At 46.7% G+C, this 22270-nt stretch overlaps 1 protein-coding gene across 3 annotated transcripts in view; it reads right to left on the reverse strand.

The window, feature by feature from the left end:
- usp45 (ubiquitin specific peptidase 45) overlaps positions 1 to 22270 on the reverse strand; it is a 44482-nt gene that overhangs the window by 13454 nt on the left and 8758 nt on the right. For 2 of the 3 annotated variants that reach the window (XM_084445147.1, XM_084445146.1), the window contains exons 6-8: positions 14918 to 15069; positions 11047 to 11142; positions 9729 to 9859 (exon numbers count right to left, since the gene is read on the reverse strand). In XM_084445147.1, coding sequence (XP_084301273.1) covers positions 9729 to 9859; positions 11047 to 11142; positions 14918 to 15069 — 379 coding nt within the window. The remainder of the gene's footprint in view (positions 1 to 9728; positions 9860 to 11046; positions 11143 to 14917; positions 15070 to 22270) is intronic. The other variant, XM_084445148.1, reaches the window with a different exon arrangement.

A 22270-nucleotide genomic window follows, 5' to 3' on the forward strand; every position in this document is an offset into this window, starting at 1 on the left:
GGTTACTTCCTCACCTGAAAATAAAATAAAAACGTAACAAAGTGACATAGGCTATTAACCTTAGAGACCTTTTAGCCTGCTTTAAAATCCCTGCTCTCAATACCTGGCTGGTAAGAAAAGGATTATGGGAACTGGCTTGAAGTACGGTAGGCTAGTACTGTATATCCCATTTGTATGCATACTGCATGCAAAGTACGTACTTTGTAAAGGCAGCTGTATTAGGTACTAGTAGTAAGAAGTAGAAGTATGCGCTTTGGAACACAACCGTCTGTTATTGTGTCACAGTAAAGACCGTCCCCATGAACAAATCATGTCTGTTAACGTGTCACAGTAAAGACTGTCCCCAGGTACACATCCTGGGCCTGCCCTTGGTAATGCAGAACCACTCGCGCTATAGGCAAAGACGAGCGCAATAGGCATTTTGAAATGTTGGTGCCACCTAAAGGTGTTTAGGTAGGTTTGCCTCAAAATAGGTGGAGCTCAAACTCAAGCTTGTATTGGCCTATGCCTGTATTGGTCTATAGCCAACCACACGAAACATACCACCGCATCTTTCTATAGGCCTACAAGTGACCTTCATGAAGTATCCTCCCAAGCTACTCTAACATTTCACACATGATCTGGCTCTGTAATTCACGCTCTTGTACCTCACAAAGGAGGTTATCGATCTCCTGTGTAAAGCATCTGCTTCTTTTCCTCTTTTTACTGTGGCACACCTGATCGGCTTGGGAAAGGCACACCTTCGACGCTTCATTTAATCATTCCACCCCTACAATGGACGCACCTCCACTGACTTCTGGATAGTTTGCCAAGCGAAATACCAACATTTGACCATCGTGCTATAGCGCTTGCCTATATCCAATAGCATTTGACTAATAGCCTTTGTCAAACTGTGCCACCGTAATCGCTGCCCCTGTCTGTTAATGTGTTGCAGTAAATACAATCCCCAGGTACACATCCTGTCGCCTCAGGCCTGAGCGCTCCAGGGCTCCCCTTGAGCTTGTCCCAGAATCCAGGCAGGCCAGGTGTGGTGCCACGTCAGCCTATTAGGCAGTGACGGCCACACAGCCCAGAACAGGTTGGCCTGACGGGCAGCATCAGGTGAGGTTGGCCTGACGGGCAAGACAGACTTATTTCACATTGGAAATAAGAGTCATCCTCAGGAAATGAGGCATCTTGTGATGTATGCAATTTTTGAGCGTGTCTGCCGGGATAGGTTGCCCTTCTGGCGCATGTCTGTCGTGATAGGCTGCCATTCTGGCGCATGTCTGCCGTGATAGGCTACCATTCTGGCGCATGTCTGTCGTGATAGGCTGCCAGTCTGGCGCATGTCTGTCATGATAGGCTGCCAGTCTGGCGCATGTCTGTCGTGATAGGCTGCCATTCTGGCGCATGTCTGCCGTGATAGGCTGCCATTCTGGCGCATGTCTGTCGCGATAGGCTGCCAGTCTGGCGCATGTCTGTCGTGATAGGCTGCCAGTCTGGCGCATGTCTGTCGTGATAGGCTGCCAGTCAGTGGCTCATCTGCTGTGACAGACTGACAGTCTGGAGCCTGTGGTCCATGTGCTGATGGCTGGAGCTGGCTGGCTCCAGGATGGCAGGACAGGCCTGGGGGAGAGAGTGCGTCAGCACCTGCGCCCCACACAGGTCAACAGCAGGAGGTCTGGAGGACCAACCCACTCCCCCCTGCAGCCCCCAGCCCAACTTCCCTTCCCTCAACACTCCCTTCAAAGATGTCAGCAATATGTCTCCTTCAGACAATAGGTGATAAAACATTTTCAACAGTTTGTCTTGATCTCTATGAATTAAGACTCTACTCAACTGCCTTTCATGTCTAACTCCAGCAGGTGATACATCAGCACAGATAAATACAGACAGTCAGCACGGTTACTACAGCAGGGGGAGCAGCAAAGATAACTACAGACAGTCAGCACAGCTAACTACAGACAGCACAGTTAACTACAGTGGGCAGTCGTTATGAAGCCTAATGTGCTCCATAGCAGTCAGGCTTCTCAGTCCAACCATGCCAACTCACAAACCTGGGAGGAGAAGAGGGGAGAGCAGTGAAGAGGAGAGGAGGGGAGGAGAGGACAGAGGATTGGAGTGAAGAGGAGGGGAGAGGGGAGAAGGGGAGGAGAGGGGATAAGGAGAGGATGGAGTAGTGAAGTGGAGTGGAGAGGAGAGAGGACCAGGGAGGAGGGGAGAGAGGAAGTGATGTCTGGGAAGCTCATCCCAGTGGAAGAGAAGCAGAAGGGCCCTGCAGCACTCCACCCAATCTGGCCCCAGCTCCACACACAGCTGCACCACTAACACTATTAACAGCGGATGAGTTAGTGCCAGACTCAAGGCAACCCCCCCCATACACACAGGAAGACACACACACACATGGACGCCCGCACACATTTAACATATAAAAACACACAGATACAAAATATCACACCAAGGCCACACAGATGTAGAGAACACGTACAGAAAATAATGTGGGGGAAAAAAGACCCACTTATATTGTACATTTCTCCGTGCCAGGATGGACATCAGACTGTCATGATAAAAGGGCATCCGTCTGCCGGCTGTCTGTCTGTCTGTCTGTCTGTCTGTCTGTCTGTCTGTCTGTCCCTGCTTGCTGTATGTTCCTATCATCAGTGCCAGGAGAAAGGTGTGGGTCAATCAATGTGTAAAGTGAATTTACACGTATATACTGTCAGTCCCGTCTCCAAGGGCGGGCATTTGGGGGCCAGGCCCGCCCACTGAATCAGCTGGGCCCGCCCTGAACGAAACTCGAAAGACGTACTAATTCATCTCTGTGATGACGGAATGACCCCGGGCTATTCTGCATCTGATTGGCTTACCCTGATATACTTTAACCAATCGAACTAAAACCTGACCAATCTCAACCAAGGAAGGCACCATATTAGCCAATCCCAGGCAGAGTAGGGCAGATCATTCATTCCGTGCGGCCATTTTTGGTAATGTTAACGACATACTAGTGCAAAAACTTGCATACATGGGATGAATTATTAGTGGATGTCAGAAGATTCAGAAGTAGTGGCGATTGCTCCTTGGCTTACCCATACAAATCCAAATAAAACTTGATTTGTGCGCTTTCTTTCAGTGAAAGAAGGCACGAAAATTGACTTTCAGACTGTTTTTGACTTAAATGCGTCTTGTATTCTGCCATATCGCTTCATTTTCATCCGTGTTTAGCGTTTTGGTAGTGCTCCGTTGCCCCCTACAGTCCTCATGAAAATACAGTCCACGTTACGGTCCGTTGACACCGGTCTTACTAGCTCGTTATTCACTTAACATTGTAGGCCAGGTAAAATTATGCAACAACTTGGCATGACTGTCCCGTCATTCACATCACCTATTGGTCAATCACGTTACCCACTTTAGCTATATAGCTACTGGCAGCATCAATGAACATTGAAAACTGAGATCTTGAGTAGACTATTTGTTGAAAATTGATTACAAAATGAAGTGGATTAAACGAGTTTGGGTTACGATATAAGGTAGGCCTTTTGTGATTAATTACCAGTTGTTATGGCTGTGCGTTTTGCTTTGCCTAGATTTAATCGGCACTCGAGAGCGTTAACTTTGCTTCCTGGAGCGGTGGGCTAAGGCCTAGTAGGCTAGTAGTAGCCTAAACACTGATTAGTGAGGGAGTAGGCTATTGAGTTGCCCTAAGGGGGTGTATTTTATCGTTCTGTCATTCCTCTTCGTGGTGCTTGGCCATTGTTGTCATATAATGGCTCTGTAGTTTATTTAGTGTGTCCCTAAAAGCTTGGTTGTTTCTGTATGTTTTTTACATATAAAATGCCACTGCTCAGCGCCCTTCTGGTGCTGTGAAACCTCCCATCAGGGCATGCTTTGAAAGCGCATCCCTCCCAAAATTGTCCTGACTTACCCGGTTAGGACCCACCAGACGCCAGGACTTAGTTGCCTTGATAAAAACATTTTAGTAATTACAATTGTTTTTAACGTGTTTTAACTTTACCAAGACAATTATCCACCCAGGGTTTAGTTTCTCAGGTCACCCCACCTATCTGGAGAGGAGAGTTGGCTGGTTAAGTGACTCGTCAAATAAGGCTGAAGATGCTAGTTTCATAAGCTGCAATTTTCTTTTGGGGTAAACTTGTTTATTTGTTTGCCCAACAGGGATGCCCTTTTGCATGTACAGTACTTTGAATCACTTATGATGGACTTGATACGTTTAGTGTTATTTTTATTTAAAAAGGTTTTACAAAAATGTTTTTGCATATTCTCCATATAACAGCAATCAACTTATTTTGACAGTTTTGATGAATTCAGAGCAGTGAGGAGACATTCCAAAGATATGGTAATGGTAAGGTAGACAGACAGACAGACAGACAGACAGACAGACAGACAGACAGACAGATAGATAGATATAGACTTATGTCAAAAACACACAGAGGTAGGTGTCGGTGAGAACTGGGGCTTAAAAGCACCCAAACAATTTGTGTGTGCCCCCCCTAACACATTGAATGCCCCCCCTGGCATTTCATTCTGGAAACGGGTCTGTATACTGTATGTTTTGTATGTGGGAGTTGTATGAGTGCATGTGTGTGTGTGTGTGTGTGTGTGTGTGTGTGTGTGTGTGTGTGTGTCTGTGTGTGTGTGTGCGTGCATGCGTGTATGTATGTATGGGTCTTCACTGGCTCCCAGTAAAACAAAGAATTGACTTAGAAATAATTCTAATTGTTTTTAACTCTATGAATGGTCTAGCTCCCTGCTATATTTCTGGCATGCTCACCGAATATGCACCGGCCAGATCCCGTAAAGGGTAAAGAGTAAATTCTAAATCAGCTTCTGGTGCCTTCAGTCATCATGGTCCTATTTGAAAATTTCTGCCACATGAGCTAAGATCTCCTACAACTGTCTTCTTAAGCAGACTAAAAACATCCTTTTTTGCAGGCTTTTAGCCTCGACATTTGTTTTATACTTATTATATTATATTATCCTCTTTTTATTGGAATTCCTTTTTTATTTTATCTTATCTTACACTTTTATATTTGTAATACATTTTCATTTTATATATTATTATTTTATGTTTCTGTCATGCATGTCTTTTTATTCTTGAAGCACATTGAGACTTGACTTGTATGTGTGTATGCGAATTAATGAATAGGGTTGCAATAAAATAGATACAGCAATAAATCTCAATATTTTTTCTGTGATACTGTATCGATTTTCCGCAGTACAGTATCGATATGGTGGAAAAAAAAAGTTTTTTATATACAAAAGAAGATGGGAAAAGATAAAGAAATGTAAGGATAGAATTCAGTCATGTATACATTATTCATGTTTTAAATGGATTTAAAATGTCCTTACATGCCCTCAGGATCACCTCCAGGGAGCGGGGGATGGAGTTGTATTTTCAGCTGTATTTTAAAATTTTCAGTAAATTATGCAGAGTATGTCAATCTATCGCAATATGTATTGTATGGCATCGTATCACAATGTATCGTGATACAATCGTATCGTGACCCAGCGTTTCCGCTGGTAAGGTTTTGCTGTGGCGCACCGCCACGGCAATATCCTTGCTGCCACACCAAACATTTGATACAAATAACAATAATACAAATTAGGCTATATATAAATTAAACTTTCTAAATATTTCTGCCTAAATGCGCTTTCAAAACCACTGTCGCGCCCACATTAGGACTATTTATTTTCAAATAAAATGTGCCGCTCCATGCTGCTCCTTGCTGAGGTGATCGGAAGACTCGGCGCGTGAAGGGATTTTTTCTTCAGTGAGCGGCATGAGGTTACAACGAAAGATAGGTAGGCTATTGATGCTCAAATATTACCATAGTGTTAACCAGTGTTTGAATTGGGCCAAACCTTGGTGCTGGCACCTAGGCCTACTCCTCAAAATGCCTAGCCTACTGTCTAAAATACATTTATGTTAGAAATCTAAATGCCGTTATAGCTACAGTTAGACGTGCCGACAGCTCCTGCTTCCCTGATGACAACTAGCGGTATATATATATATATATATACCTATAACCTAATATATCAATACAATTTTCCAGATGGGCATACAACGATTTTTGAAGAGGAAGAGAGAGACGAATGATGAGACCAGTCAGGTAGGCTAGGTTATTGAAGAGGAAGAGAGAGGAGAATGATGAGACCAGTCAGGTAGGCTAGGTTATTGTCGGCTAGCCATGATTCATACCGGGGGATTAAGGAACAAGGCAAGCTAGTAGTGTTAGCTGTAGTAGGCTAACAGTTTTGCCCGCTTCCCAGGGACCAGTAAACTCTGTTCGGCCAAGAGGAATGCCTCATGCAGTTGTCTGATCGGACAAGTAAAAAATGAATATGATAAAACAGCTGCTGTTATAATGGTAACCTACAATAAATCTGATTAAAATATGTCTATAAACCATATGATTTATGAAGTGCCTGTGTGGTTACTGTTTTATCCCATACAGTTACATGTAATTAATTACATTTTAAGCTCTAGGACTTTACCAGCCTTACGAGATAAGTTAGGCCATCTTAATAGGCCTACTTATAGGAAGGGGACAGGAGAGAGGAACAAGGGAGGAAGAAGGGCGGTCTCCGATCCCCTGCTTTGGTTTCGAAATCGGACTCTTTTTTTCACACACCACCACACCAAGAGATCAGTTCCACAGGAAACACTGTTGTGACCCATGTATTGTGAATAATGATGCTCTTAGCCTTTCTTGCTCTGAAAATTTAATTTAATGTAATTTATTGTTCTTTAAATGTTCTTAGCCATTATACAAATATATTCAAGGAGCTTGCCCCAGGTTGCCTGTTTCAATATCTGTGTGGTCTGTATGGCTCTATGTGCTACTAACCTTGTTCTGCCTTCCCTCTCCCTAGTGCCTCTCTCTCTCCCTCCTATCTTCTAACCAGGTCCAGTGGATGCCCCACTGTCACCAGCAGACCTCCCGGAGTCCGATAGATACCCCCGTGTCTGCTGTGGATGTCGTAGCATGTCCGTAGAATGTCCTCTCTCCTATGATGCTTTTTTAGCCTCTCTTACTCTGAAATGTAATTTAATGTAATGTATTGCTTTATAAATGTTCTTAGCCGGTAGACAAACATACTCCTGGAGCTTGCTCGATCGCCTTGTTGAGAGGGGTCAGGGAAGAATTTTTACAGCTCACTTATCTGGCCCCCACTGTTTTTTTTGCTTCCCTCTGGAATATGTAGAGAGTGGGTCATATGCCCACCTCCCTTGTTCTCTGTAAAGCGCATTGTGTTGCCTCTGGGTATGAAATGCGATATACAAATAAAGCTTTGATTGATTGATTGATTGAATAATGAATATGAATATGAATGAATGAAAAGGGTTAGTATGTGCTGCTGAAAGCATGTTTGCAACCTTGTGTATGAGCCTGTATTGTGGTATTGTGACTGGGTCAGTTTAAATGGAGGAAGCCAGTGTGTGAAACACCAGGGACACACACCATCTGAGAGGATCTGGACCCAGCTCACGCCTTTTCATTGCAACAACCTTTTATTTTGTTGTTACAGGATTCCAAAGGCATGGGCCAGCTCTGGGCCAACTGACAGAATCTAAGATCAGGGAAGAATGTCTGTAACAGGCCAAACAGACAGGCCCATCAGAACCAGACCAAACAGGAAGGCCCGTCAGAAACAGATCATACAGACAGGCTTGTCAGAACCAGACCATACGGACAGGCCCGTCAGAAACAGACGATACGGACAGGCCCATCAGAAACAGACCATATAGACAGGCCCATTAGAACCAAGTGAGATAAGATGTATCCAGAATCTCTTCAGATAGTCTGTGTGGCCCAGGCCTAGTTGACTGTGAGTATGTGAACTCACTTTGATGACCTCTTTATGCAGCTGAAACCACCACCACCATGCACACAAACACACACGCACGCACACACACACACGCACACGCACACACACACACGCACACACACACACACACACACAAACATATACACACACGCACCACACCCTCCCTACTAGGACCGTGCTGGGGTCTGGACACAAGCTGGGACCTCTCTGGCACCAGGTCCAGAGTGTGGTGCTGACCTTCCAGACCACAGGCCTGGCGCTGGTCCACACTGGCGCTGGTCCCATCTGCAAGCACCGGCCAGCATAGGGCCACAGTGAACCCAGCTGGTCACACACTCACGCACACGCACACACACACACACACACACACACACACACAATTCAATCTGTAAACAAATAAACAGGCAAGGGTCCTGCTTGGGTCGGGTTTCAACCAAGTAGCCCTGTAACCGGCCTGTTACACAGACACACACACACGCACACACACGCACACACACACACACACACACACACCGCTGGAGGAGAGGAGAGGACAGGAGAAGAGTTGAGAGAGGAGAGGAAGAGAGGAGGAGAGAGGAGGAGCGGTAAGGAAGGTCAAGCTGTTGCAGAGAGCCACGAGTAGCAGAGCTCACCCTGCAGATGGAGCCTGACAGGCAGCCCTATGGGAGCTGTGTGGGAGTTAGGAGTATGAGTGAATGTGTGACCAGGGTAGATGGCATACACTCCCGTGTGTCTGTGCAGTGAGAGGGCTTCGGTGAGGGGTTGAGGTTTAGTGGAAGGTTCAATGCAGGCCTGTGTGCATGTAGGCATGAAGAAGGGCATGAATCAAGGTATGTGTGCCTGCTGCCTGTGTGAATGCACCGCTGAGCGCTGGAGGCTGTGGTGGTGCCAGGTGAGGTGGCCACACACACACACACACACACACACACACACACACACACACACACACACTCGCATGTCAGTTGAAAGGTTGGGTACCTGGGAACACATCAAAGCCGCACCAGAGAGGTACCCAGCCGGCTGCCACTCTAATCAACCATTCTCTATAATTCTACACACAAACACGCAAGCAGGAACACACACATGCATGCACACACACGCACACACATACACACGCAGTACACAGAGGCCTGTCCCCCAGCCTGTACCCAACCTGCAGTTTACCATGTTCAAACAACAAAAGCCAGCCAACCATTCAGCACGTTCACACAGTGACCCAGCCGACCAGCCACAGGCATCCTGCCTGCTCCACCAGAGGCAGCAGCTGGTCAGCCCGGCCACGGGCCACCACACACACGCGCGCGCGCGCGCGCACACACACACACACACACACACACACACACACACACACACACACACACACACACACACACACACACACACACACACACACACACACACACACACAGTGAGAGGATGAGAGGTGATGGCAGAGGGTGAGAGGATGAAGGTGTAGGAGTGAGAGGATGAGAGGTGGAGGAGTGAGAGGATGAGAGGTGATGGTGGAGGGTGAGAGGATGAAGGTGAGAGGGTGATGGTGTAGGAGTGAGAGGATGAGAGGTGGAGGGGAGAGAGGTGTAGGGGTGAGAGGGTGATGGTGGAGGGGTGAGAGGTGTAGGGGTGAGAGGTGGAGGGGTGAGAGGGTGAGGGTGGAGGGGAGAGAGGGTGAGGGGTGAGAGGATGAGAGGTGGAGGGGTGTGAGGGTGGAGGGGAGAGAGGGTGAGGGTGGAGGGGTGAGAGGGTGATGGTGAGAGGTGGAGGGGTGAGAGGGTGAGGGTGGAGGGGAGAGAGGGTGAGGGTGGAGGGGAGAGAGGGTGAGGGTGGAGGGATGAGGGTGATGGTGAGAGGATGAGAGGTGGAGGGGTGAGAGGGTGAGGGTGGAGGAGTGAGGGTCTTACTTGTGACAGAGCTGGTTGAAGAGGATCTTGGGGTTGACCGGTCCCTTACCCCCCTCCCTCATGCTGTGGAGAAACAGGAACATGGCCGAGGTCAGCGGCTCTGGGCTCGGCAAGGTCACGGTCAGCGCCCCCTGGGGGACAACATGGGGCAGAGCATCAGGACAGACACATCAGCCCAGGGCAACACGGGGTTAACTATGAAGAACCCTGCTGATGACTGTAGGAGTATTGGGACAGCAGCTTTCCTCCTGTCCTCCCTCTCCTCCTCCCTGATACGTCCAGGTAGTGACCGGGTGGAGTGGAGGAAGGAAGGACATAGGAAAAAGTTGTGGGATGCACCCTGAGCCACGTGGCTTCAACAAATGGACTGTACTAGAGATGCTCCGATCGACCAACCACCGATTTAAATCGGACGATTTTCCCTCCAAATGACTCGATCGGTGGTCGCCAAATTGGCCGATGGCAAAAGCCAATCTTTTAAGTCTATTCTAGCTAGTTAGCTTGGCATAGATACAAGTACAAACTTGAATGCTACAAGCTAAATGTTATAGAGTAATGGGTCAATCAAAAAATGTCATGTCAACAGTGTCCAACATCTGTTCCAACAAGTTTTCTCCTGGGATCTCTTCATACAGCGTTTTTTCATACAGCCTAAATATCTCCAAAGCTGCTGCTACGAATCACTTGTTAACAAAATCTCTGATCAGCTGTAGTTTGAATATTTTTGTGGTTTAAAATTAGGACAGAGCACAATACTAGTTGCCCCGCAAGCAGTGTGAAACAAAACGTATGTCTGGTAGCTTTCTTTCAGGGAATTTCAAAATAAAAGTCATCGGAAAAAAATCCAACTTTTTACTACCTTGGCATTGGCCCAAATGATGCTGTTTACTGAAGTACATGTGTGAAGTATACTGAATTTGATATACTGAATAATATTTGGAGGGCCTATTCATCAGTTAATGAGTGATAATTTGGGCAACCTTAATCTATGCAAGCAAAGACAATGTCATCATATCGATACAATAATATGGGTAAGACCATAGTAGTAGTTTTTTACTTAAAAAATAAATAATCAGTATCGGTATCGGCCGATCCTGAGGAAAATAATTGATGATCGGTATCAGCTCAAAAAAGTCAGATCGGAGCATCCCTAGACCTGTACCATGGAAAGGGGAGAGGGTGCTGGGAGTGGATTGTACCATGTGCAAAGGGAGGGGGGTGCTGGGAGTGGACTGTACCATGTGCAAAAGGGGGGAGGGGTGCTGGGAGTGGACTGCACCACGTGTAAAGGCGGAAGGGTGCCGGGAGTGGACTGTACCAGATTTGTGTCTGCCGGGGGGGAGATCTTCAGCTTATGACCCTTTTCCCTGACGTCCTGTATGAGGTCATTGAGCAGGTGAGTCTGGGACAGGTTCTGATGGGGCGAGAGAAAGAGAGAGAGAGAGAGAAAGGGAGAGGGGAGGGGAGAGAGAGAGGGAGATAGAGAGAGTGCCAGAGACAAAGGGAGAGAGAGACAGCTGTAAGAGCAATGCTTTTTTAAACAGTACGCATCATAAGGCAGAAGAAAAAGTCTTGAAGAAGAAGAAGAAGAAAGTGCACGTCTAAGGTCAGGACTACTTTAGCACCCACAGGACAGAGCAGCCAGCATAACTACAGAGCAGCGGACAGGCGAGGGGTTGGGCCAGAGGGCTGGTTAGGCTTACGGTAAAGCACAGCAGGTACAGCAGGCCTGCAGTAGCGCCATACCTACATTAGAGCAGAGCAGGTCGGCCTACACTAGAGCAGAGCAGCAGAAAGCCTACAGTAGAGCACAGCAGGTAGTCTTTCAGAAGAGCAGAGCAGGTAGTCTTTCAGAAGAGCAGAGCAGGTAGTCTTTCAGTAGAGCACAGCAGGTAGTCTTTCAGAAGAGCAGAGCAGGTAGTCTTTCAGTAGAGCACAGCAGGTAGTCTTTCAGAAGAGCACAGCAGGTAGTCTTTCAGTAGAGCACAGCAGGTAGTCTTTCAGAAGAGCAGAGCAGGTAGTCTTTCAGAAGAGCAGAGCAGGTAGTCTTTCAGTAGAGCAGAGCAGGTAGTCTTTCAGTAGAGCACAGCAGGTAGTCTTTCAGAAGAGCACAGCAGGTAGTCTTTCAGAAGAGCAGAGCAGGTAGTCTTTCAGTAGAGCAGAGCAGGTAGTCTTTCAGTAGAGCACAGCAGGTAGTCTTTCAGAAGAGCACAGCAGGTAGTCTTTCAGAAGAGCAGAGCAGGTAGTCTTTCAGTAGAGCACAGCAGGTAGTCTTTCAGAAGAGCAGAGCAGGTAGTCTTTCAGTAGAGGTAGGCCTGGAGCAGAGCAGCAGAAGTCTGACTGGCTGGTCAGGGACGAGGTCATGTCAGGGGCGGCTCGGCCACGGAGACTACAGCTACAGCTAGATCCATCCTCAGTATCTCAACAGGAAAATAAAGACGCCATCAAAATCTCCTCGTAAAGCAATAGTACACGCACAACCCCCAAAACAAGCTGGGGGATGATTTTCATAGCTAGTGGCGAGTTGTTAAATTAATAAACGCACTTGTCGTTGTGTTATTATTATGACAGAGCCTCTCCACTGAAGCAGTGATCAGTGTGACAGGGCTGCAGAGAGGAGTGGAGAGGAGAGGAGAGAGGAGGAGAGAGGAGGACAGGAGTGGAGGAGAAGCTATTGTCACTCTATATTACTGCAGCACCCTCTCCTCCCTTTCAACACACGTCTGTTTTGTCACATCCTGGCAATGAAGACAGTTGCTATGGAAAAGACACAATGGACCCTACATTGTGAGCAGCGAAGCCGCTCTTTCTCTCAAATCACCTTGTTTTTCACCAGCAAGATTGACATTTTGGAGGAGGCAATGAACAGACAGAGAGGGGGAGAGAGAGAGAGAGAGATAAATAGGAGAGGATAAATGTGTAAAGCACGCTTTGATTTAAATCAAAGAGAAACCCCTGAGTGTGATTAACAAAATGGAGGAAAGCACGTTACACTGTCAGTCTGCAGCCCTGAGACATGGCCGCTGCAGCAGGTCTGTCCTCTCAACAACATGGCTGTCCCCTCTACAACATCTTCTCTACAACATGGCTGTCCCCTCTACAACATCTTCTCTACAACATGGCTGTCCCCCCTACAACATGGCTGTCTTCTCTACAACATGGCCGTCTTCTCTACAACATGGCCATCTTCTCTACTGCATGGCCATCTTCTCTACAACATGGCCATCTTCTCTACAACATGGCCATCTTCTCTACTGCATCGCCATCTTCTCTACAACATGGCCATCTTCTCTACTGCATGGCCATCTTCTCTACAACATGGCCATCTTCTCTACTGCATCGCCATCTTCTCTACAACATGGCCATCTTCTCTACTGCATGGCCATCTTCTCTACAACATGGCCATCTTCTCTACAGCATGGCCATCTTCTCTACAACATGGCCATCTTCTCTACTGCATCGCCATCTTCTCTACAACATGGCCATCTTCTCTACTGCATGGCCATCTTCTCTACAACATGGCCATCTTCTCTACAGCATGGCAGTCCTCTCTACAACTTGGCTGTCCCTAACATGCCTGTCTGTTTTATTAGATACTAGATACTTTATTGATCCCAGGGAGGAGTTGCTATGTTACAGCAGCGCACAAAATATACCAAAAGAAAACGATCCAAATATACGAGAGTGCAATACAATAAACAACAATAAACCAACAAGTGTACCTGTAAATAACTGGAAGCCTAGATTGTGCCTAACGCCTGGATTCCACCGACTGCGCCTGCATCGCATTCCAGCTGGGACACATTTTTTCTGCCTGATTTTGTTGACTTCCACTTGCAAAGCTCTGTGCCTTGTCCTTTCTGGTGCTGTCCTTATAAAAAGGTACAAATCCTCTGATCTAAATCCTCTGACCGGATCACTGGCTTGGTCCTAACGGTTATGATTAGATAATAAGATGAGATAAAGGGAAATTTGTCTTTGGCTCCATGCCGCTGCGTCATCACACAACAAACACACTTGCCAACAACAATCACATTGCACATACATGTACTGTATAGTAGTAGCCTAGATCAATACACTCATGCATAAATGTGAGTGTGAGACAGTAGTCCTTTAAAAATAATAAAAGGTAATAAAAAGAAAATAGTGTAAAATAATCAAACCAGATATAATCAAACCAGATAGTAACTAAATCAAATGACAATATCTTAGTTCCCATTATAGTACCACTACTCTACTAAAATCATATAGTAGCCTACCACTACTTGTTGCTATTTAATATCTTGATGGAGGATGGAATGAAATGAATTCATTCTTGTACTGTCTGATTCAGTCTGCAATTTGACTGAAGGCAGCATCTCAAATTTTGGGTTCAGAATGTGTGTTGGATCATTCAGAATCTTCTGTGCCTCCTATATAAAGACTGAAGATAGTGAGGTACTTTTTTCCTTATGATCTTTATGGCCATTTGGATGAGACTTTTACTGTGCTGACAGGTTACCATGCTTGCCATATCGAATAACATTCTCTAAAATTAAAAACAAAAGTATGAGTTTACTATTTACACCATAGAGCCTTCTCAAAAAAGTAACATCCTCAGTTGTAGCCTAAAACAAAGGTTTTCAACATGCTGCATGCCATGTGAGCGAGCTGTCATACGTAGACATCAAGATATTCATAATGATGCTGATGAAAGCCTGGTGATGATCTGATCTGAGGTCTGCCAGGCCGCCGGGGGCGTGTGGGGAGGGACAGACTACGCATTTCCTCTACTGCTGTATATGATGCGTCCCAGAAGAGACTTCCATCAAAAACAGACCAGGTACGCATCTTTACCAGAGTTGAGTGGAGCGCCGCTTCTGAAACATGCTGCAGCGAGTCTGGTGGAACCACGAGCACTGTCTCCAGTGGTCTACGGTGGTCTACGGTGGCCACGACGATCAACTCCGGCAGTCGGAAAGTGACGCAGCCAGACTCAATTCCCAGGTTAGATCTTATGCTGAAGTAGCAGTCAAGTAAGTTTAGTATATCCATGTTGATAAATACATGAAAAGTAAAATGTCCTGTCCAAAGAGCCTTAGAACCCAAGTCGGACGAAATTTAGAGTCAAAGCACATTGGCGCTGATCATCGACTGCACAGTACCGGCCCTCCAGAACGAGCCCAGCGTGACTGATTATAGCGTCCTACCTGCATGACAGCGTTGAAGAAGCAGGTGTTCCCCAAGTTGGTGATGCCTTTGACAGGCACCAGCGTGCTATTGGTTGGGCTCCTCCCCCTGGGCGGGTCAGAGTGGTCAGGAGACGGCTCCTCACTCAGCTTGATAAGCTTTGAGCTGGTCCCTGCAGGGGGGAGGTAGACAAGTTGAGTGCTACAGGAGTGTTCAGGAGGTTTACTAAGTTACTGCACTGAGCCTACATGGAGATATGAAGGTATGGGGTAGCAGATCACAGAGGGACTGGGAGTTGAGGTTGAGGGGATGAGGCTGATGGGCTGAGGGTTGAGGCGGAGGGGATGAAGGTTGAGCGGGATGAGCGATGAGGCAGAGGGATGAGTGTGTGGGGCTGAGGGACGCTAGGAGCAGAAGCGGGTCATGTTGGAGAGCAGATGACAGCTGGAGAAGATTTCATTGGTTCGGGAGGGAGAACATCTCCGCACACAGCTGCTACTCCTCTCCTCACCCCCTTTCCTGTCCTCTCTTCTACTCACCCCCTATCCTCTCCTCTCCTCCCCTCTACTCACCCCCTATCCTCTCCTCTCCTCCCCTCTACTCACCCCCTATCCTCTCCTCTCCTCCCCTCTCCTCCCCTTTACTCTGCCCCTATCCTCTCCTCCCCTCTACTCACCCCCTATCCTCTCCTCTCCTCCCCTCTACTCACCCCCTATCCTCTCCTCTACTTTACTCACCCCCTATCCTCTCCTCTCCTCCCCTTTACTCACCCCCTATCCTCTCCTCTGCTCCCCTTTACTCACCCCCTATCCTCTCCTCTACTTTACTCACCCCCTATCCTCTCCTCTCCTCCCCTCTACTCACCCCCTATCCTCTCCTCTCCTCCTTTACTCACCCCCTATCCTCTCCTCTGCTCCCCTTTACTCACCCCCTATCCTCTCCTCTGCTCCCCTTTACTCACCCCCTATCCTCTCCTCTACTTTACTCACCCCCTATCCTCTCCTCTCCTCCCCTCTACTCACCCTATCCTCTCCTCTACTTTACTCACCCCCTATCCTCTCCTCTCCTCCCCTTTACTCACCCCCTATCCTCTCCTCTCCTCCCCTTTACTCACCCCCTATCCTCTCCTCTCCTCCCCTCTACTCACCCCCTATCCTCTCCTCTACTTTACTCACCCCCTATCCTCTCCTCTGCTCCCCTTTACTCACCCCCTATCCTCTCCTCTGCTCCCCTTTACTCACCCCCTATCCTCTCCTCTCTCCCGAGAGCTAGAGGGAGACTCACACATCTACAAACACAGAAGAAAACTAGGCCAATGAGAGAAAACAAGTCAGAACCGAATTCATTTTAATTAAATCAAACACAGACTACATGCTAATACATGCCAGCAGGGCCTGGGACAAGCAATCAACAATTAACCATTTTGCCAGCCCATCAGGCCTAATTCCACCGTCATCACTGCCAGTAGATGGGGGGGGTTGTTCCAACACATTAGGCACTAACGAGTTAAACAAGTGAGAGGACCCTAGGCAGTGGAGATAGGCCTCCACCCCCCACACACACTCATGTGTAAGCACACACACGCACACGCACGCACACACACACACACACACACACACACAAACACACACACACACACAATTTAGTTAGATCTTACACGCTCCAGTAGATGGCAAGCTGGCACCCCTCCTCCTGACAGTCCCTGCCTGGTCTGCGCTGCTCAGGCCTGGCTCATCTATACACTCTGTATAGGGCTACAGGCCTGGCTCATATATACACTCTGTATAGGGCCACAGGCCTGGCTCATATATACACTCTGTATAGGGCCACAGGCCTGGCTCATATATACACTCTGTATAGGGCCACAGGCCTAGCTCATATATACACTCTGTATAGGGCCACAGGCCTGGCTCATATATACACTCTGTATAGGGCCACAGGCCTGGCTCATATATACACTCTGTATAGGGCCACAGGCCTGGCTCATATATACACTCTGTATAGGGCCACAGGCCTGGCTCATATACACTCTGTATAGGGCCATAACTAGAAACTAGATGGGAGGAAAAGTGGGTGAAAAATAGTGTAATACTCAGAGCAGAGGGAAAGGCCTTCAAATAAAGGCTGACATACAGGTATGAGTGGTAACTCGTGTTTGTTTACATAAAGTTTAGTTTACTAATTAGCCCGCACCTCTCCAAGGAAATCATGAAACCATGTTTTTAGGGAATCAGGTTTCGTTTACTAAGATCGCAAATAGAGTGTGCTGAATCGCATGCTTTGAATGTTTTAAATTGATTTCAACCATGGAGAGCTTGAATGGAAGCCTGTCCATCCTGCACAACATAGCATTCAGAACCACGGACAGCACACCTGAAAAACTGGACTGGGAGACCCCAGAGGTGACAGGTACAGTACGCTTTAATGACCCAGAGGCAAGAAAAAATTGTTGGTATTGCGGAGGCTTCTTCTTATGCCTCCAGAATAATATCTATTTTTAACAAATGACCATTGTTGGGGGCCAAGCAGCGAAGCTGCGAAGGCCTCCATTGTTCTTGTACCTTTTCTTATTGGGGGCCAAGCAGCGAAGCTGCGTAGGCCACCATTAAGTTTCTACCTTTTCTTATTTATTATTATTATTATTATTCCTCTGCCATTGTAGTCTATGGCAGCCCATAGAAGCGTATGGTAGAAAGTTATGAAAATTGGCACACTCATTCGGGACAGTGCCCTGACCCTCCTCACCAAGTCTCATGTCCACACCTCACCCTCTCTAGCGCCACCAACGTGTCAAAGTTGGAGGTGCATTTATGCATGCAGCTTTTCTTCAGCAAGTCCAATTTTCAAACTTCAATTCCTTGGCTCAAGCCGGATTCAACGCACTCTATGACGTAATTGTGGCCATCTTGGATTATCCTCCTACTCTTGGGATTCATAAAATCAAAAAAGCTAAGCTCTACGATGTATATTTTTCACTCTGTGACAGTTCGAACGACAACTCCCCCCCTCCATTGAAAACAATGGTACCATGCTCTAGAAAATGACAGAATCAGTGTCGATTTTTCTAACTCGTCACCTCTCCTACATTTCTGAAGACCGAATGACATATTATACATGGAAATGTTCGCATGATTGTCTGGATTCTGAATAAGTAAATAGTTGAGCTATGCTATGTATACTTTTCGCCATGTGCAAATTTAAACAACGACACCCCCCCCTCTCACTCAACCGAGAGGAAGCAATTCTTCCAGCTGACATTAATTAAGTGCTCAGGACTCAGACTCAGGGGGTTAGGGAAGGCTTACATGCCTTGTGGACTAGGGTGATTCACCTTTGCAACATCCTGCGTAGCACAGTGGTTAGCATGTCAGCCTTGCAAGCAGCAGGTATAGAGATCGAATCCCGTTCAACCATATGTTTGACTTTCGAAATTCTCGGAACCATCCTTGTCAAACGGGTCATTCTGAACCGTATGCCTGATTTTCAAAACTGCGGTAGGGATTCGAATGTGGCTATGGCATGTTTCGCTTGTTGTCTTTGATGCGCTGGTCGCGCGTCCTGCTTGGCCCCCACTTTGCTGCTTGCAGCTATATTTATTCTTCTGCCATTGGAGTCTATGGCAGCCCATAGAACCATATGGTAAAAAGTTGTGAAAATTGGCACACTCATTCATGACAGTCCCCTGAGTCTTTTCACCAAGACCCATGTCCACAGCTCCATCACTCTAGCGCCACCAACGTGTCAAAGTTGGAGGTGCATTTGTGCACACAACTTTTGACCTGTAAGCCTGATTTTCAAAAACGAGGCACCGTTGGATTCCTTGGCTCAAGCCGAGTTCAAAAGTCTAACAGGGATTTTTGATTATCCATTGCGTTCGCTTGTGACAGCCAATCAAAATTGGCAGAAAAGCTGCAAAACAGGAACTGGGGTCATATCTCAGTAATGTTTTAATCTATCAAAACCACATTTGGCAAACTCATCCGGGACACACCCATGACATCTGTCACCAAGCCTCATGTTGACATCTCGTGCACTCTAGCGCCACCAGCGAGTCAAAGTTGGAGTTGCGTTTATGCCAGTAACTTTTGAACTGTATGTCCAATCTTCAAGATTATGGTAGCAATGGATTCCCTGGCTCATGCTGAGTTCAAAACACCAGGATTCACCAGGATCCACCATGGATTCATTATAACTTCATTTGTTTGATTGCAGAATGAAAGGAACACTTTTTGTCTTCTGCACAATTTCACCAGTTTCAGGGTGGTGAAAGGCGCATTTTGGAAAAAGTCATTGTATATCAAAATGTTCACACGACTCTTGGGATCCATAAAATCTAAGCTCTCCGATGTATATTTTTCACTCTGTGACAGTTTGAACGACAACCCCCCCCCCCTCCATTGAAAACAATGGAGCCACGCTCTAGAAAATGACAGAATCAGTGTCGATTTTTCTAACTCGTCACCTCTCCTACATTTCTGAAGACCGAATGACATATTATACATGGAAATGTTCGCACAAATTCTTCACACAGTCGTACATAGAGTCTCTGAACACATTCCCCGCATGTTCTTAGCCTCCATCCCTCTACACAGAAGGAGAGTATCACAGAATTCAAAACCGTGGAATGCAGGTGAATAAATCCACACAGGGTGTCAGTCTTTCAAAGTTCCCGTCATGTGTGCCACAAGCCACACATTGTTTCCCTTCAAGTCTGTGTCTGTGCCTTTATAGGAGAAACAGGCTCAAGGTCGCTCGCTTCTCCTCTTCTCCTCAACCCACAGAGCATAAGACATACAGTAGAAATTCATAACTGGCCATACAGGTACATGCACTCACAGAGGACATGCATACTGTAGGCAGGCAGATGCTGCCTGTAGAGCTGAATATGTAGCCTGTTGCTGTCAACAGAGGTGAATACTGTAGCCTACTGTAGCTTAGAGCTGAATACTGTAGACTGCTGCTGCCTATGGAGCTGAATACTGTAGCCTACTGCTGTGATACTGCTGCTACTTCCACCTGTCAGACATGGCACAATTAGGCCTACTAGTTGTAAACAGGCCTGGGTTGACATACTATTTAAAATCTACTTCATACTGTGCAAGGCCCATTTGAATTTAGCATTTTTCTTAAGTCTGCCTGGAGTGTCAGGTCGGTGGGTCTTGCATTTTCCTGCGAGACAAGAGCAATCAAGCACATAATTGAAATGATTTCAGATGGTATTTGGACCCGGTTCAGTTTGCTGATAGTGTCAAATACTAGTATTTTGATTTATCTTACACAATCAAATATACAACCCCACTAAAACAAAAAAACACACTAATACACAAAACAATTAATACACTAAGCTGCAGCTGGACCGACATCACAACCTCATACATTATTGATCATACTTGCATGTTCTTCACCTCCCAATATGGTGTTTTATGGTATGTGTGTGTGTGTTTGTTTCACCTACAGTGGCAGTCCCCTCAGTAGTGCCAACAGCATCTGTCTCTCCACACTGGCAACATCTGGAGGTCTGTCTGTATCTGCTGGCCCAGCCATACAGCAGCCATATGGCAAAAAACACACACACACACACACACACACACACACACACACACACACACACACACTCACACTCACACTCACACTCACACTCACACTCACACTCTGTCTGTACCCTGTTTGCGATGGGCCTAGGTGTGACCTGTTCCCTGGCAGAGTGGAATGGGCATGCCAACGGAGGCTCTATGTGGGACTGGCACCCAAGGTACGCTATGATCAGCCAGCCATCTGCCAGGGGCCGTGGGTGGGGGGGTGATGGGGGCCGTGATGTGGGGAGGGCAGGGCTGGATGGAGGGGGGGGGAGGGGGGTGGTGCAGGGCCGAGTGTGGGTTGGTGTGGGATGGGGGAGGAGGGGAGCGCAGGGCTGGGGGGGAGAATGCAGGGCCGAGGGTGGGGTTGTGGGTTGTGGAGGGGGTGGGAGGTCGAGGCTTCTCACTAGCATATGGAAAAGCAGATTTTTCCTCTCCCTGAAGCAGTTAGGGTGGGCGGATGCCGGCATTCGCTGCGTCCACGCTTGACTGTGCCGCACTGGGCTGCACCACCTGGCCTCCTAGCCCAGCCACCCAGTATGGCGGCAGGGCCACTGTGGAGCACGTCCCCAGGGCAGACTAAACGATGCACGATGCTCCGCTCCGCTCCCCCTCCCCAGTGACCGCCCCCCCCCCCCCGCTCCACCTACACACACACTCTTCAATTTTTCACACAAGCGAGAGAGAGCAAGAGGGACCATGGGACTTGTTTTTCCTTCATTTCTTATATTAGGAGATTAGCCAAGCTTGTATAGAGCAGAAGACAGGGTGGATACAGTCTGCAGGGTTTTTCCTGCATAGAGAATTACGAGGCCTCTGTCAAATTTTGTGCCGCCTCCAGCTTTCGACAAAAAAACACTAAGACCTGCCAACCTGCACACATTTTGCATAGTAGGTACACATTTTTTGTTTTCCATTGATTTATGTTGTAAATATGTAATCTATGCGACCTTGAAATATAATTGGGAGCGCATAATTGGTGTGTGTTCTGGTGTGACCTTTTTTCCATTCAGACAATTCGCTAGTTACACTCTCATGCGGTGTCGTTCGTGGTAGCGGTGAAAACCAATGTTTTCCTCCCATGACTTAAACAGCCATATCTTGACTTAGGAGCATCGCAGAAACACGAGATTTAGACTGGGACAAAGCTCTCGACTTCACAAATACATCTAGCACCTGCATCTGAGTATCTGAGCTCAAGTTATCAAGCTTTGGTTATAGAACAGACAATGCTTTCTCTATGGGAGTGTGGAGCCTCTTCTTCATCCATTGACATAAAACCTCAGGTCTACTGTGTAGCCTACAGTACATGTTTGGCCTGACACAGCAAAAAAAAATGGAGGCTAGATTTCATATCCACCCAAAATACTAGGCTTATGTATACAATGAAAAAGACTAAAACTAAGGACATTTTCTATATAATTTTAGTTTATTTTAGTTAGTTTTGTAAACACACAATAGTTTTAGTTAGTTATCGTTTTTTTGTAAAGCCTAGTTTTTATTTTTATTTCAGTTAAAAAATGTTTTTTCACACCTAGTTTTCGTTCTTTTTTGTTAGTTTTCGTAAACTATAATAACCTTGCTTGATATGCCCTCACAAATGTTCTGGGCTGTTTACTATTTAAAAAAAAAAAAAAAACACAATGAAGTCAGATTATGTAGGCTAATATAGTTAGACAGACAAGCTAATAAAGCACACATTAGTGCAAAGAAAATTAACTAGAATGCAGGAAATGGTCTGGTATGTACCCTGGTCTGGTATGTACTGCATGTATGTGAGAACCTCTAGCATATCTG

The sequence above is a fragment of the Borostomias antarcticus genome (assembly GCF_949987555.1).
Source record: "Borostomias antarcticus genome assembly, chromosome: 10".
Classification (NCBI taxonomy): Eukaryota; Metazoa; Chordata; class Actinopteri; order Stomiiformes; family Stomiidae; genus Borostomias; species Borostomias antarcticus.